Source organism: Leptodactylus fuscus, chromosome 1, assembly GCF_031893055.1.
Source record: "Leptodactylus fuscus isolate aLepFus1 chromosome 1, aLepFus1.hap2, whole genome shotgun sequence".
Taxonomy (NCBI): Eukaryota; Metazoa; Chordata; class Amphibia; order Anura; family Leptodactylidae; genus Leptodactylus; species Leptodactylus fuscus.
The window spans coordinates 173,380,048-173,393,547 of NC_134265.1; the positions used below are offsets into that span (position 1 = coordinate 173,380,048).

General features: G+C 39.1%; 1 protein-coding gene across 3 annotated transcripts in view; it reads left to right on the plus strand.

The window, feature by feature from the left end:
- SLC24A2 (solute carrier family 24 member 2) overlaps positions 1-13,500 on the plus strand; it is a 148,665-nt gene that overhangs the window by 57,584 nt on the left and 77,581 nt on the right. For all 3 annotated transcript variants that reach the window (XM_075280017.1, XM_075280037.1, XM_075280026.1), the window contains exons 2-3: positions 4,326-4,448; positions 10,005-10,037. In XM_075280017.1, coding sequence (XP_075136118.1) covers positions 4,326-4,448; positions 10,005-10,037 — 156 coding nt within the window. The remainder of the gene's footprint in view (positions 1-4,325; positions 4,449-10,004; positions 10,038-13,500) is intronic.

The window sequence follows — 13,500 nt, forward strand, 5'->3', positions numbered from 1 at the left end:
AGGTATATGGGTGCATTTATTAACCCATTAATAGCTCTAAGAGGCATTAAAACAAAACATTTTTTGCCCTGGTTCACTGTATTATAGGTATTGTATCAGTATCTCTCACCCATGAAGCACTTTCTGGAAAATAAGCAAAAGTGGCCTAGTGATTAAGAGTTGTAAAATGTGTCACATTTATTAAAGTGGTTCACAATTATTTGCTGTATGCTGATGAAGTATATGTACACCAGAAATGAGATTCTGTAATGAAGAGTAAGGCTTCTGTCACATAGTTATATCCTGGAAATTAATTAGTTAATTATTAATTTTATTTATTTATTTAGTTATTGATTAATTAAAAAAAAAAATCATGCTAAAATCACAGAAACAAGATGGGTCCCACTAGCAAAAAACTAAAACAACTTTTATTGATGTAAAGGATAAAACAAATTATTTTATCCTTTACACCAATAAAAGTTATGTTTTAGTTTTTTGCTATTGGAACCCATTTTGTTTCTGTGATTTTGAGTTTGTGTTGAAGGACATCACTGTGACTACTGTGACTATTCTGTGTTCTTTTTTGAGCATTTTATCTTGGTATTTTTATTTTTTTTTGCACACATACTTTGATTTTCAAGATTTTTTTTTGCTTAAAATATAATCTATAGAAAATAAAATGTTATAAAATGTCATTCCCAGTGCACCTAGCAGGCACCACATTGGTGTGCAATATGTCGTAAACATGATTGCAAACAGCACTTCAGTTCTCAGCCACTGACATAGCACCTGTCTGTTTGGCATTGACCACCAGATTAGCTTCTAGGGTAAGGGTTATGTGAGTGCTTACTGTAGATAGACAATGGCATATCAACAATGGGGATCATCCAGAGGGCATTTGTGGGACTATTGTGTGCTGTGTTAAATATTTTCAATCCTGTTAATGCTAAAACATATAAACTTAAACAGCTTTATGAATCTTTCATCTACTGTAACAGCAATTTTGCAAAGTTCTAAGTGCTGAAAAATTTTCTTTACCTGCAGTAAATGTCTAAGATATTTTGGGTTTCTATACCATAATCAGACATGGATTGTTATCATTTCAGGTTATATATAATGTGCCATTCTTAATATGATTATCCCCTGACTCTGGTCTATAGTCTCTCTCTCGCCAAATTAGTATCCCTGCGCTATGCTGACGAGGTCCAAAAGACCGAAACAGCCATGTCCATAGCTGGGAATCTGTTCCTTTTGGAATAGAAATACTAATTTGGCAATAAACCCTGCATCATGTCAGTAGGCTTATGAACTGAGTCATGCATGATGTTAAGGGGGCTGCCCCTAGAGGGCAGCATACAGAGGCACTGTTCTCCTAATTACATCATGGAGAATAGATTTGCATATTTTTTACCCAGAATCCCTAGCGGAGCAGGAATGACTTGTAAGTCTCCGTACGCCTATATAGGCACACACTCTCCCTAATGTGTATTCTTAATATGATCATAGTTGCAACCTTCCAACGCTTTACTTTCCACTAAACATTTAACCCCTTCCCGCCGATGGCATTTTTTGATTTTTGTTTTTCGTTTTTGACTCCCCTCCTTCTAAACCCCATAACTTTTTTATTTCTCCACTCCCAGAGCCATATGAGGTCTTAATTTTTGCGGGACAAATTTTTCTTCATGATGCTACCATTAATTATTCTATATAATGTACTGGGAAGCAGGAAAAAAATTCAGAATGGGGTGGATTTGAAGAAAAAATGCATTTCTTCGACTTTCTTATGGGCTTTGGTTTTACGGCGTTCACTGTGCTGCCAAAATGACATGTCCCCTATATTCTGTGTTTCGGTACGGTTCCAGGGATACCAAATTTATATGGTTTTATTTACATTTTGACCCCTAAAAAAAATTCCAAAACTGTGTTAAATTTTTTTTTTTTCTAAAAGTCACCATATTCCGACGGCCGTAACTTTTTTATACGTAAGTGTACGGGGATGCATAGGGCGTCTTTTTTTGCGGGGCCGGGTGTACTTTTTAGTTCTACCATTTTCGGGAAATGTTATTGCTTTGATCACTTTTTATTCAAATTTTTATCAGAATCAAAACAGTGAAAAAACGGCGGTTTGGCACTTTCGACTATTTTTCCCACTACGGCGTTTACCGAACAGGAAAAATATTGTTATAGATTTGTAGAGCGGGCGATTTCGGACGTGGGGATACCTAACATGTATATGTTTCACAGTTTTTAACTACTTTTATATGTGTTCTAGGGAAAGGGGGGTGATTTGAACTTTTAATTCTTTTTATATTTTTTTTTTTTTTTTTTTTTTTACTTTTTTTTTATTTATTTTTTTGCATTTGTTAGACCCCCTAGGGGTGTTGAACCCCAGGGGGTCTGATCACTAATGCAATGCATTACAATGCTAATGCATTGCAATGCATTGCAAAAAAGCATCCTTTCTTTTGCAGGCTGCATAGACCAGCCTGCAAAAGAGAGGATTTGCAGACAAGCCTGGGAGCCTGTACAAGGCTCCCGGCTGTCATGGCAACGGGACGTCAGCCCTGGAGCATGCTCCAGGAGCCGGCGATCCCGGCCAAAATGGCGGCGCCCATGCGCCGCCGGGAAAATGGCGCTTCCGGCGCCTTTGACCGCGGCGCCGGAGGGGTTAATGCCTCCGATCGGTCCGGGGACCGATCGGAGGCATTAGAGCTGGTTGTCTACTGCTTAAAGCAGTAGACACCCGGCGGCTATGGCGGCCACCCGGCTCCCGGGCGGTCGCCATAGTTACAGACCCGACATGCGCTGTACTATTACGGCGCATGTCGGGAAGGGGTTAAAAGAAAACCTTTCATGTCCTTGGGCACATGTGTTGTAACACACTGCTAGAAAGCCGACATCGGCTTTCCCGTTCGGTACCCCTGCTGAAAAGCTATCAGTGCCGTTACCGTAGCTCTTCAGTGTCACAGGGGCATTTCTTTCTTCTTTTTTTTTTAAATGTAGATTGTGAGGCCCATATAGGGATCACAATGTACATTTTTTTTCCTATCAGTATGTCTTTGTAGAATGGGAGGAAATCCACACAAACACAGGGAGAACATACAAACACCTTGCAGATGTTGTTCCTGGTGGGATTCAAACCCAGGACTCCAACAATGCAAGGCTGCAGTGCTAACCACTGAGCCACCACGTTGCCCCACATGGGCATTTCTGACTGTCTATCAGGAAGCCCCTCCTCACAGTACTGTCCGTAGCTCTGTACTGTGAGTTGGCGTTCCTTACCACCCAACCATGGTGCTGAACAGTGAGGAAACCCCCCCAGTACTAGTCTGTGGGCAAATACTGTCAGGAGGCGGGGGGCGTTCCTCACCGCTCAGCGCCATGGCTGAGTGATAAGGAACACTCGCTCAAAGTACAGAGATACAGACAGTACTGTGAGGAGGGGCATTCCTCACAGACTGTCAGAAGCGCCCTTGTGACACTGAAGAGCTACGGTACCAGCACTGATATCTCTTCAGCAGGGGCACATAATGGGAAAGTCAATAGTGTGCTAAATTCAGCGCACTGTCGGCTTTCTAGCGGTATATAATACCACATGTGCCCTAGGATATGAAAGGTCCTCTTTAAGGATAAAGACTTCCTAAGGCGAAGGCCCCATGTAGACTGCCACAGCAAAAAAGCACTGTGGAAAAAATGTGACGGCAATGCATCACAGTTTTTCCCGCATTGCTTTTCACAGAAAGTGCAATGGTTTTGGAAATCTCAGCACATATTTTTCACAAGGTGTGGATGGAATGGGATTAGTGTTTTTTTTTCTGTGGTGTTTCCGCCGCGGCCAAACTGCAGTATTTATACCATGTGGAGCCCCAGCCTAAAGGTGGCCCACCAGATTTGTCTATGAAGCACTATTAGAAGTTTCATCAGGTAATGTAAGTATGTAGGAAGTGATATGGCTAAATACAACCCTTGTTAGTTGTAATTTATTTAAGAAAAATTTTAATATTCTTGGCAATATTGTAATTTTTTGGTGACATTCTGTCGCAAACATCTGTATTGCATAAAGAATATTATTATTATTATTATTATTATTATATGACAGTATTTGGAAGACACTTGTTACATTAGTGCCGTCAGTTTCATCAGAAGAATGCATATTTCTCTCTATCCTCTCTTCATATATAGAAATGTGGGTAAAATGTGCAAAAGAGCATATCTTTCTCACAAATGTTGGAGATCACTGATAGTGCTCTCATTTCTGTGTTATGGCAACCACTAAATTACATGAAATGTGCATCTTCATTAAGCCATTTTCCATTTTATAGCTATTATTTTATCATCTTCCACAGGAGCATAGAGAGCAACCGAACATCCTTGTGTTACAAGATGAGCCAAGAACTCCACAAGAGCATGAAGGAGTAGCAATGAACATTCGACAAGGAGATGCCAATGAAAGTGCAGGGTTAAAAGAGGTATGAAAATTTGCTTGTATTTTTGCAAATATTCAAAGACATGCAACTTTGAGCAGTTCCATCTATAATGTAGCGATATTGATCAGTGTAAATCTAGATAGACAGTCTTTTGCCAAATTTATCACAGTGCTAGATGATAAATATTGCATATCTTTAGACTGTCTAGCCTTTATACCAACAGAATTTTATGACATTAGTGCATTGTGGCATAATTAAACAATGTCCCTTTTTTCTGAGAAGCAGAAAAACCCTGTTTTGTATTAAAAAAAAAAAAAAAAAACATGTTAAGCCACACAAAAATACTTAAAATGCAAGTCCAAAAAAGCTAAAAAAAAAACACAAAACATACTATGGGGAAGATTTATCAAGAACAACATTTTCAGATTAGTCTTGCTAATCCCTGCCCCACCAGTGTTTTCTAATTTTTAATTTATGAGACGGGGACCTGCTGCAAGTGAGGTCCGTGCACGTAAAGAGAAATCTTGCTAGCATAGATTTCTGGCATAAAATTTGGCAGGAAACTGGCTTAAATGGTTATAAATTTGACAGAGATAATGGTTTTGGCCCCACTACTCCCTAAGTGATGCCTCCTTTGAAGAAAGTTGTGTGTGAGGCTCAGAACGTTTAGACTAAGGCCCCATGTTGCGAGCCGCAGCCGAAAATGCCTTTCCTTTCTGGTCTTTCCTGCAGCAGAGATAGGGAGCGTTCACACTACCGTCGGTGTCCGACATGTAGTGTCCGCTCCTAGTGTCCGCTCAAAATCTGTCACGGACACTAGGAGCGGACACTAGATGTGTCCGTGACACCTGTCATTCACTTGAATGGGCATCGGGTGCGTTCTTTTGCACTCCGTGCCCGTCCTTTCCTGTCCGCAAGAGAAGATGTCCGACTTCTCAAGCGGACAGAAGAACCCTGCATGCAGGGTTTTTCTGTCCGCTTGAGAAGTCGGACATCTTCACTTGCGGACAGGGAAGGACGGGCACGGAGTGCAAAAGAACGCACCCGATGCCCATTCAAGTGAATGACAGGTGTCACGGACACATCTAGTGTCCGCTCCTAGTGTCCGTGACAGATTTTGAGCGGACACTAGGAGCGGACACTACATGTCGGACACCGACGGTAGTGTGAACGCCCCCTAAGAGAAGCAGAAGGTAAACTTTATGCTTCTATTATGCCTATATGGAAAAATGCCATAGTTTCCATAAGTATAATTAACATGCTTTGATTTACAAAAACAAGAGCATTTTTGAAATTGCAGAATCCCATCCACTTTGCAGGTACTGTAATACGCAGCGGTTTTTGCCACAGCATTTTCACCCAACCTAAAAGTCGCAGTTTTTATGCAATAATATAGAAAAAATTTAAATTTTAACTTTTTTTAATGGCTTGTGTGCTAGTATAGTTTTAAGTTTTAATTCAGCAACTATGTGTTTGTTTGTGCTGGTTAGATGCTGTCCCTGCTTGATCTGTTTTAAAATTTCAGTGTAAGGCCGGAGCACCATGTAGAAATGACACAGAAAAAAACGTGGCGTTTTCTAGCAAATCTCATCCACACATAGTGGAGAAATACACGCAGCAGATACTCTGTGATTTCCAAAACTGTTGCGGTTTTGGAAATCGCAGCATGTTAATTATACTTACGGAAACGACGATGCTTTCCTTATAGATATAATGAAAGCAGATTTTCCGCCGAGGTAACCTCTGCAGACTTTCTGTGAAAAGTGCTGCAGGAAAAAAAGTTTTTTCCCGCAGCGTTTTTTTTGCACTAAACGACCATATGATGGATGCAGCAAACATCGTGTGGATAAGGTCAGAAATATCCTAAAATGGTGCCAATGGTAAGTAGAGCTCATCCTGAAAATAGGTTTCCATACATCTACATTGATAGAATAATGCAAGAAATGTTATGGCTCAGAATGCGGAGACTCAAAACATAAAAATTCCTGCAGTCAAAAATGCAAAAATAGATACTAAAGCGATTAAGTAATGATTTTATCACTCTTTGCAGTCTAACAGCAGCATGCACCAAGAATAGTTATATACAAGCCATACTAAAAAACAAATAGCAGTCTTTTTTCGACATCCTAATAGCTTAATTGGCCTTAAGGATTGCTATTCTTACAAGCCCTTTTGAGCCTATCAAATCCTCTGGCATGTGCATTTCACAAGAGGGATCTCCCCAAGGAAACCTGACCTTTATAGTCACAGTGCTTAACTAGTTATGTTTATACACAGTAAAATACATACCGTATATGATTTCTTTATTTAAATTTCACTCATTTTAAAGTAAATGTTTGTCTATTGTTATTTTAATCTAAAAAGGTTTAAAGGCTATGGCAGAACTGTAGATAGAGGTTGTTGTGAGATATTTAGCATTTTTCTCCACTCGCTCCACTTTGAAAAGTGTGTGGGAAAGTGGATGTGGTTAACCTGTCAAGCTAATATACTGTATACCTGAATTATCAAATGGGATTTTGATAATTTTTTATGGGATTTTCGAGTTGCAGGACATGTCTCTCTCTCTAACTTGCAGTAGGGAGTGCTGTAGCAAATGGAGTGACCTATCAGGAAGTGGACAGCGGCGTACCTATAGGAGGTGTAGTAGTACAGTCACTATCAGGCCATGGACCCTGAGGTGGCCTCAAAGGTCCCGCTGCTACATGAGATATGTCATTATTTCAAATGCCTCATGGTAGTTAGGGGCCACAGTACAGATTTTCCATTGGGGTCCCAGAGATTCAAGTTACTCCTCTGGAAAATGAACAAATATCATGCAACAATTGATTGGCTTAGCAAAAATTATGGCTATGCAGACTCCAGCAACACTCAAATTCCTCTCTTGATAAATCTCCCCCAGTAGTGTTTACTGTCTCCTGTTACGTAGACAAATTGCTCTATCCCAGCACGGGAGTGAAGGAGGAGAGCTTCTAGAGGGGAAAATAGGGGGGGGGGGGACCTAACTTACTCTCACATGCCATTTTCAAATTCTCCTCTCTCACTCTAGTCCATTTCTACTGGTACTTCAGCTGGCACTCTGGCAGCATCAAGTTATGGTAGCCAGGAGATATGCACAGCAATATGTGTGATTATTACCTCACCACACTCTGATTTTTTGTGTACTGGAAATCTCTTCACCTCCCTGCAGCTTCCCATAAGACTCAGAGAAAGGAGGGGACTAACAAATAGGTGACAGAGCTAGAAGCGATATTGTTGAACTTTGTACAGCAGGATAGCCAGCTATATGAAGAAGTTCTGCACACTCTGCAGCTGTAGAATGGGATGAATTTATTAACAAAGACTATTTAGAAATATTAGGTGCTTAATTTTGTATTTAATAAATAAGTCAGTCCATAGGTTTCCATGTAACATGCTGACATTTGTTTTTCTAATACTCAATCAGAAAGGAATTAAAAGTTTTTTGGGCAAAGTCTAATCTGGCCTGTTTTTGAGCCCGATTAATGATATGCACCTTGTGGGGGAGCCCTGTATTTGCTCTGTTTGCTGTATGATAGATGAGATACTGGTGTACCTACTTCCTGGAGAGTGTTTTTCAGTTAGGTCGATGTTGTGAATGGTGTTTTTTGTTCGCCATGGAAAGGATTGTGTGATCATTCGCCTCTGTTGTCTTCTGTGGATGTCCAGGCCTTCTTGAGTTTCTGAGTTGACCTGTGAACTTTTTTTTTTTTACCAGACTATACCAAACTGTAAATTTGGCCGCTCCTAACATTTCTTCTATTTCACTGATGGATTTCTTCTTTTTTTCAGCCTAATGATGGTCTGTTTTACTTCCATTGAGAGATCCTATGACTACATGTTGTGGGTTCACATCAACAGCTTCCAAATGCAAATGCCACTCCTGGAATCAACTCCAGACTTTTTGCCTCCTTAAGGGGTTGTGCAGGAAATACACATATACACATACATACGTCACCTGTTATGTCTCAGGTCCTTTCCTTAGGTCACTTTACTTTCCACATTGTTGTCTGTGCACTTATAGCCTAGAAGCCTACTTAGGCTACTGTAAGCTGATCATGTAACAGTTATAGCAACATGTTTATACAACTGTTCTAAATTCAGACACCATTAAAGTGGTTAAATTAGCAATTTATTGTCTACTGTATATACAATCAATACTTTTTATCAAAAACTACTATTTCAAAATAATCTAGTTCTTAGGACACTCTTATTGCAGCATGCGATTTCAATGTACATACAATGGACATTAGCCATAGCTTCCTGCATTACAATAGTTACGATGCAATGCAATAGTTACATCTGCAACATAAGAACTGTTAAAAAATGCGGTTATCTCGAGTTACTGTGGCCTCAGGTTGCAACTCGGTTGATCATTTGCCACTTCTCCAAAACCCAAACAGTTTTTTTTTTTAACTGCTAGCTTGATATGCCATAAATGTGGAGCAAACCTTGAGGACAATGCTATGTTAGCTTAAACCGTGCTGCCAGTTATAAACAACTTTGTGTAAATGAATAACGCAGATTAATATATATGCATCGTATTAATGACATGTGTTTTCTTCTCCACTTTGGCAGGTAGAGCTACTTTCTACATATAGTCTATGAGGAGGGGAGGGCGATAGAAAAAAACATTCAAATAATTACTACTGCTACATTCTCCATAGAGCTCCGTGTGTGAGACTGAATATGGAGACAAATAATATAAAGAAGCAGTCAGATTGAAGATAAGGAGCAGGAGAACAACTTAATGAGTGGGGAAGGAAACAAATTTCCTTAATAATATATATTACAAAATTTCTTACTTACACATACTCTATTAAATTATAAACAGTTGTTTATAACTAGAATTATGCTTTCATTATTTTTTTCTGTCAAAAAGGCAACTCATGCATGTAAAAACCATTTAAATTATTTTAGAGACATGTTCCCATTTGTGATAAGTGAGAGTCTGATGGTAGCTTTCCCCTGAAAGTTTATGGGCAATATACTGTCTATTACCTATTTCAGCTGTTAAGAAAAAGAACAGGATGTCTACAGTTTATTACTAGTCAGAAGAGTTAATTTTGACCATTTTAATAATGTACTTCTATTGTTGATAAATTATATTAGTTGATATGTTGTTAAGGTATTTCATAGGACAGTTGGTTTATGTAAGTATTATAATGGATTGTTTAAAAGATGGAATATTTAAGCTAAAAGGGGTTGTGCCGCCATAGTAAGTTAAGATCTGTCCACATATTGGTGGTGGTCTGACCACTGGCACACTCACCGATCCCACCCAAGTCCCTTTTCATCTGTGTGAATGAAGCAGCAGAGATTGCCGAGTACAGGCAGTCCCATGGAAAATGAAAAGAGCGGCAGTGTGCACGTACGACTTACTCCCCTTTTCAAATGGGGGAAACAGGATCTCATTCTCATCCGAGCAGTCTACCCCACACTTCTTATACCTAACACCTATAATAGTGTTTCTGAAATATGGAGTATTTTATATCATTCATTAGATTATTCAAAATCTGCTTAAATAATAGAAACAATGTATAGCAGTGAATTTATAGATGTATGCTTTTTCTTTTTATGCAGACATGGAGTGAGACTTTAACATCACCTAATAAGGTTAGTATCTAATATGATTACATTATGGGGAAATTTATGAAATGGTTTTCTTTTCACTATTTTATCATATGAAAGTCATAAATCATGGAGTATTTGTGCAAAAATTAGCATTTTTTTCCCCAACACATGCCAGTCTTTTAAATTTGTAAAAAATAGTAGGCAGGTTAAACCGGAGGGGGTGTGGCCAGCAACATTCTGGCATATTGACTGTATTAATATTACAGACAGGCCGTAAAATTGCAATTTAAGTCCATGCCGGCAGGAATAGGCTTCACTTTCTGTTTTTAGAGTCCATACTCTGGAACTCCTTACCAAGACACTTAAGCCTGATCCCCACAATCACAGGATTCAAGAAGGCCCTGAAGACTCACCTATTCAGAAAGGCCTACAACCTCCAATAACACTATCACCACACCACCATTTGAACTGTCTCCCCCTCTCCTTCTGTCTCTAACCCTCTTCTCTCATAGATTGTAAGCCCTCGCGGGCAGGGCCCTCTACCCCACCGTGCCAGTCGGTCACTGTTAGTATTATATCTACCTGTATATTCTGTGTACTGTATGTAAACCCCCAAATGGAAAGAACCATGGAATTAATGGTGCTATATAAATAAACAATAATAATATTAATAATAATAATTAAGTAGTCCAAGATACACCAACTCTATTAACAGTTATGCATCTTCTACTAAGTTTGGCATATTTTAGTCCAACTTCTGTTTAAGACTGTATTATAATAGACTAGTCTTAATAAATATCGGACTCGTTCTGCTGATATAAACACCACTATACTGTTCATGCTACAAATAACGCTGTATAGAAACCGGTATTTAGACTGGCATGCATGCCTAAATGTTCATGTTTCATTTTCAAATATCCAAGACTTCTTGGATACGGGAGTGGGAGGTTGCACCACTTCTCTGGAATGCTCTACCAAGGACAATCAGATTAACTTCCAATTGCAACAGCTTTAAGCACAAACTAGAGACACATCTTTTTACACAAGCCTATCACAATTCTTAATGTAAACCCTTCTGCAGTTAGAATGCTATTTTCACGCTCTCACATTACCCCACAGGATATGATTCCGTGTTCTTAGACTGTTACTTTATGTGTCCAGGCACTATCTGCACATTAAAGAACACTCACCAGTGACGGCTCATTTAGCTTTATATATGTGTAACAAAAGTGACCTCTATCACAAAAATGCCTGGACCACTGTATAAGCAACGCTACCTATGCCACACCTGCTACCTCTTGTGTCTCCCCCTCTACCTCATGTATTGTAAGTTTTTGTGAGCAGGGCCCTCAATCCTATTGTGTGAATTGATTTACTACTCCGTAATGTCTTTTTGTCTGTATTTCAACCCTACAAAGTGTAAAGTTCAGTGAAATATATTGGTGCTATATAAACGCAATGTATTATTATTTATCTTGTATTGTGTCATATTGTAAAATCTAATTTTGTTTTTGAGATATTGGTGAGTTGATTTAAGTTTGCTCCAAATAATTACAGCAAATAAAGTAGGTAGCGTTGACTGTTCAGAAAATGTGTCTGATATTCGTAAAAGAGAAAATGTCACTTTGTAAATGCTTTCTATCTGTAGCCATATTGTTATAAGGCAGCAGAGGCTGAACGGACTGATTTATAGTTGTAGGAAAAGATTTAGTGTAACTTGTAATATACCGTATTTTTCGGACTATAAGACGCACTTTTTTTCCTCCCATATATGGGAGGAAAATGTGTGTGCGTCTTATAGTCCGAATGCAGCGTGTGCAGCGTCTGTGTCCTGTCTATGAGGAGCAGCACGGAGAGCAGCACGGTGCCTGCCTGCTCTGCCCCTCCTTCCCTGTCTGTGTCGCGTGTTTGCAGCAGCGAGATATGAGAGGCAGGGAAGTAGGGGCGGGCCAGACAAGTGAAGGAAGCGTTGTTTCAAGCTTGCCGAGAAAACCACGCCTCCTTCTCCCGTCTGGCCCGCCCCTCCTTCACTGCCTCTCAGATCTGGCTCTTGCAATGAAGCCACACAGACAGGGAAGGAGGGGCGGGCCAAACGGAGGAGGAGGCGTGGTTTTCTCTGCAAGCTTGAAACCACGCCTCCTTCACCCGTCTGGCCCGCCCCTACTTCCCTGCCTGTGTGGCTTCATTGCAAGAGCCAGATCTGAGAGGCAGTGAAGGAGGGACGAGCCAGATGGGTGAAAGAGGCGTGTTTTCAAGTTTGCTTAGAAAACCACACCTCCTTCACCCGTCTGGCCCGCCCCTTTTTCTCTTCTTGCATAGCTTCACTGCAGGGTGTCTCTTTCCATCCATGGATGAGAATAGATAGATAGATTAGATAGATAGATAGATAGATAGATAGATAGATAGATAGATTAGATAGATATGTTCAAATCACCCCCATATCCCTAGAATACATATAAAACAAAAACATTACTGTGAAACACATACACATTTGGTATCCCTGTGTCCGAAAGCCCCCGGTTCTATTTACATTGGTGAAATATTATATTATTAGGTTATTAAATATTTCACCAATTTTTTTTCCTTAAATTTTTTTTTCCCCTATTTTCCTCCTCTAAAACCTTAGGGTGCATTCACACTGAGTAAACGCTAGCTTATTTTGTAGAGTAAAATTACACTTGTAAATTTTGCTATCCCATTGACTTCAATGATATTTTTTTACAAGTGTAAAAATACGCCTGTAAAAAATACGCCTGTAAAAAATACGCCTGTAAAAATACGCCTGTAAAATGTCATTGAAGTCAATGGGATAGCAAAATTTACAAGTGTAATTTTACTCTACAAAATAAGCTAGCGTTTACTCAGTGTGAATGCACCCTTAGTGCGTCTTATGGTCCGGTGCGTCTTATAGTCCGAAAAATTCATTTAAATCTCCGTTCTTTCTTTGCGCAGTAGTTAAATCGACTATGTTATTCAGTCAGTCTGTATATTTTCATCTTGTTTATATGGATTTGATGTTAACTTATGTTAAAAATATATAGATGACTTTAAACTGGACTTGTGAATAAAAGAAAAGAAAATAACAACCCTGAGACATGTCCGCAGAAAGGTCTGTTATCAGTTACAGCATATTATCTGGCTTATTTAAAACGTACTTCCAATTATAAAACAACTTTTCATAAAGTAATAGTGAATATAAGAAACTTTGTTTCTTATAAAGGAAAAATGCTTCTTTCACCATTTATCAGACTTGAAAGCCAGAGTCATAAATAGAGATAGAAGCATATATCTTTAATAACATATATTACAACATTTCTTACATTAGCTATTCATTCATGAAACTTGTGTTATAATTGGAAATACACTTTAAGGATAACTTTTCCAATAAAATTAGATTTGGTTTATTTACATAATTAATGTTGCAGGTGCCATTAACAGTATGGTGGACATGCATACTCATCTGTTTAGCAGGTCAGGGTTTTCTTTCTTACTACCAACACACTTG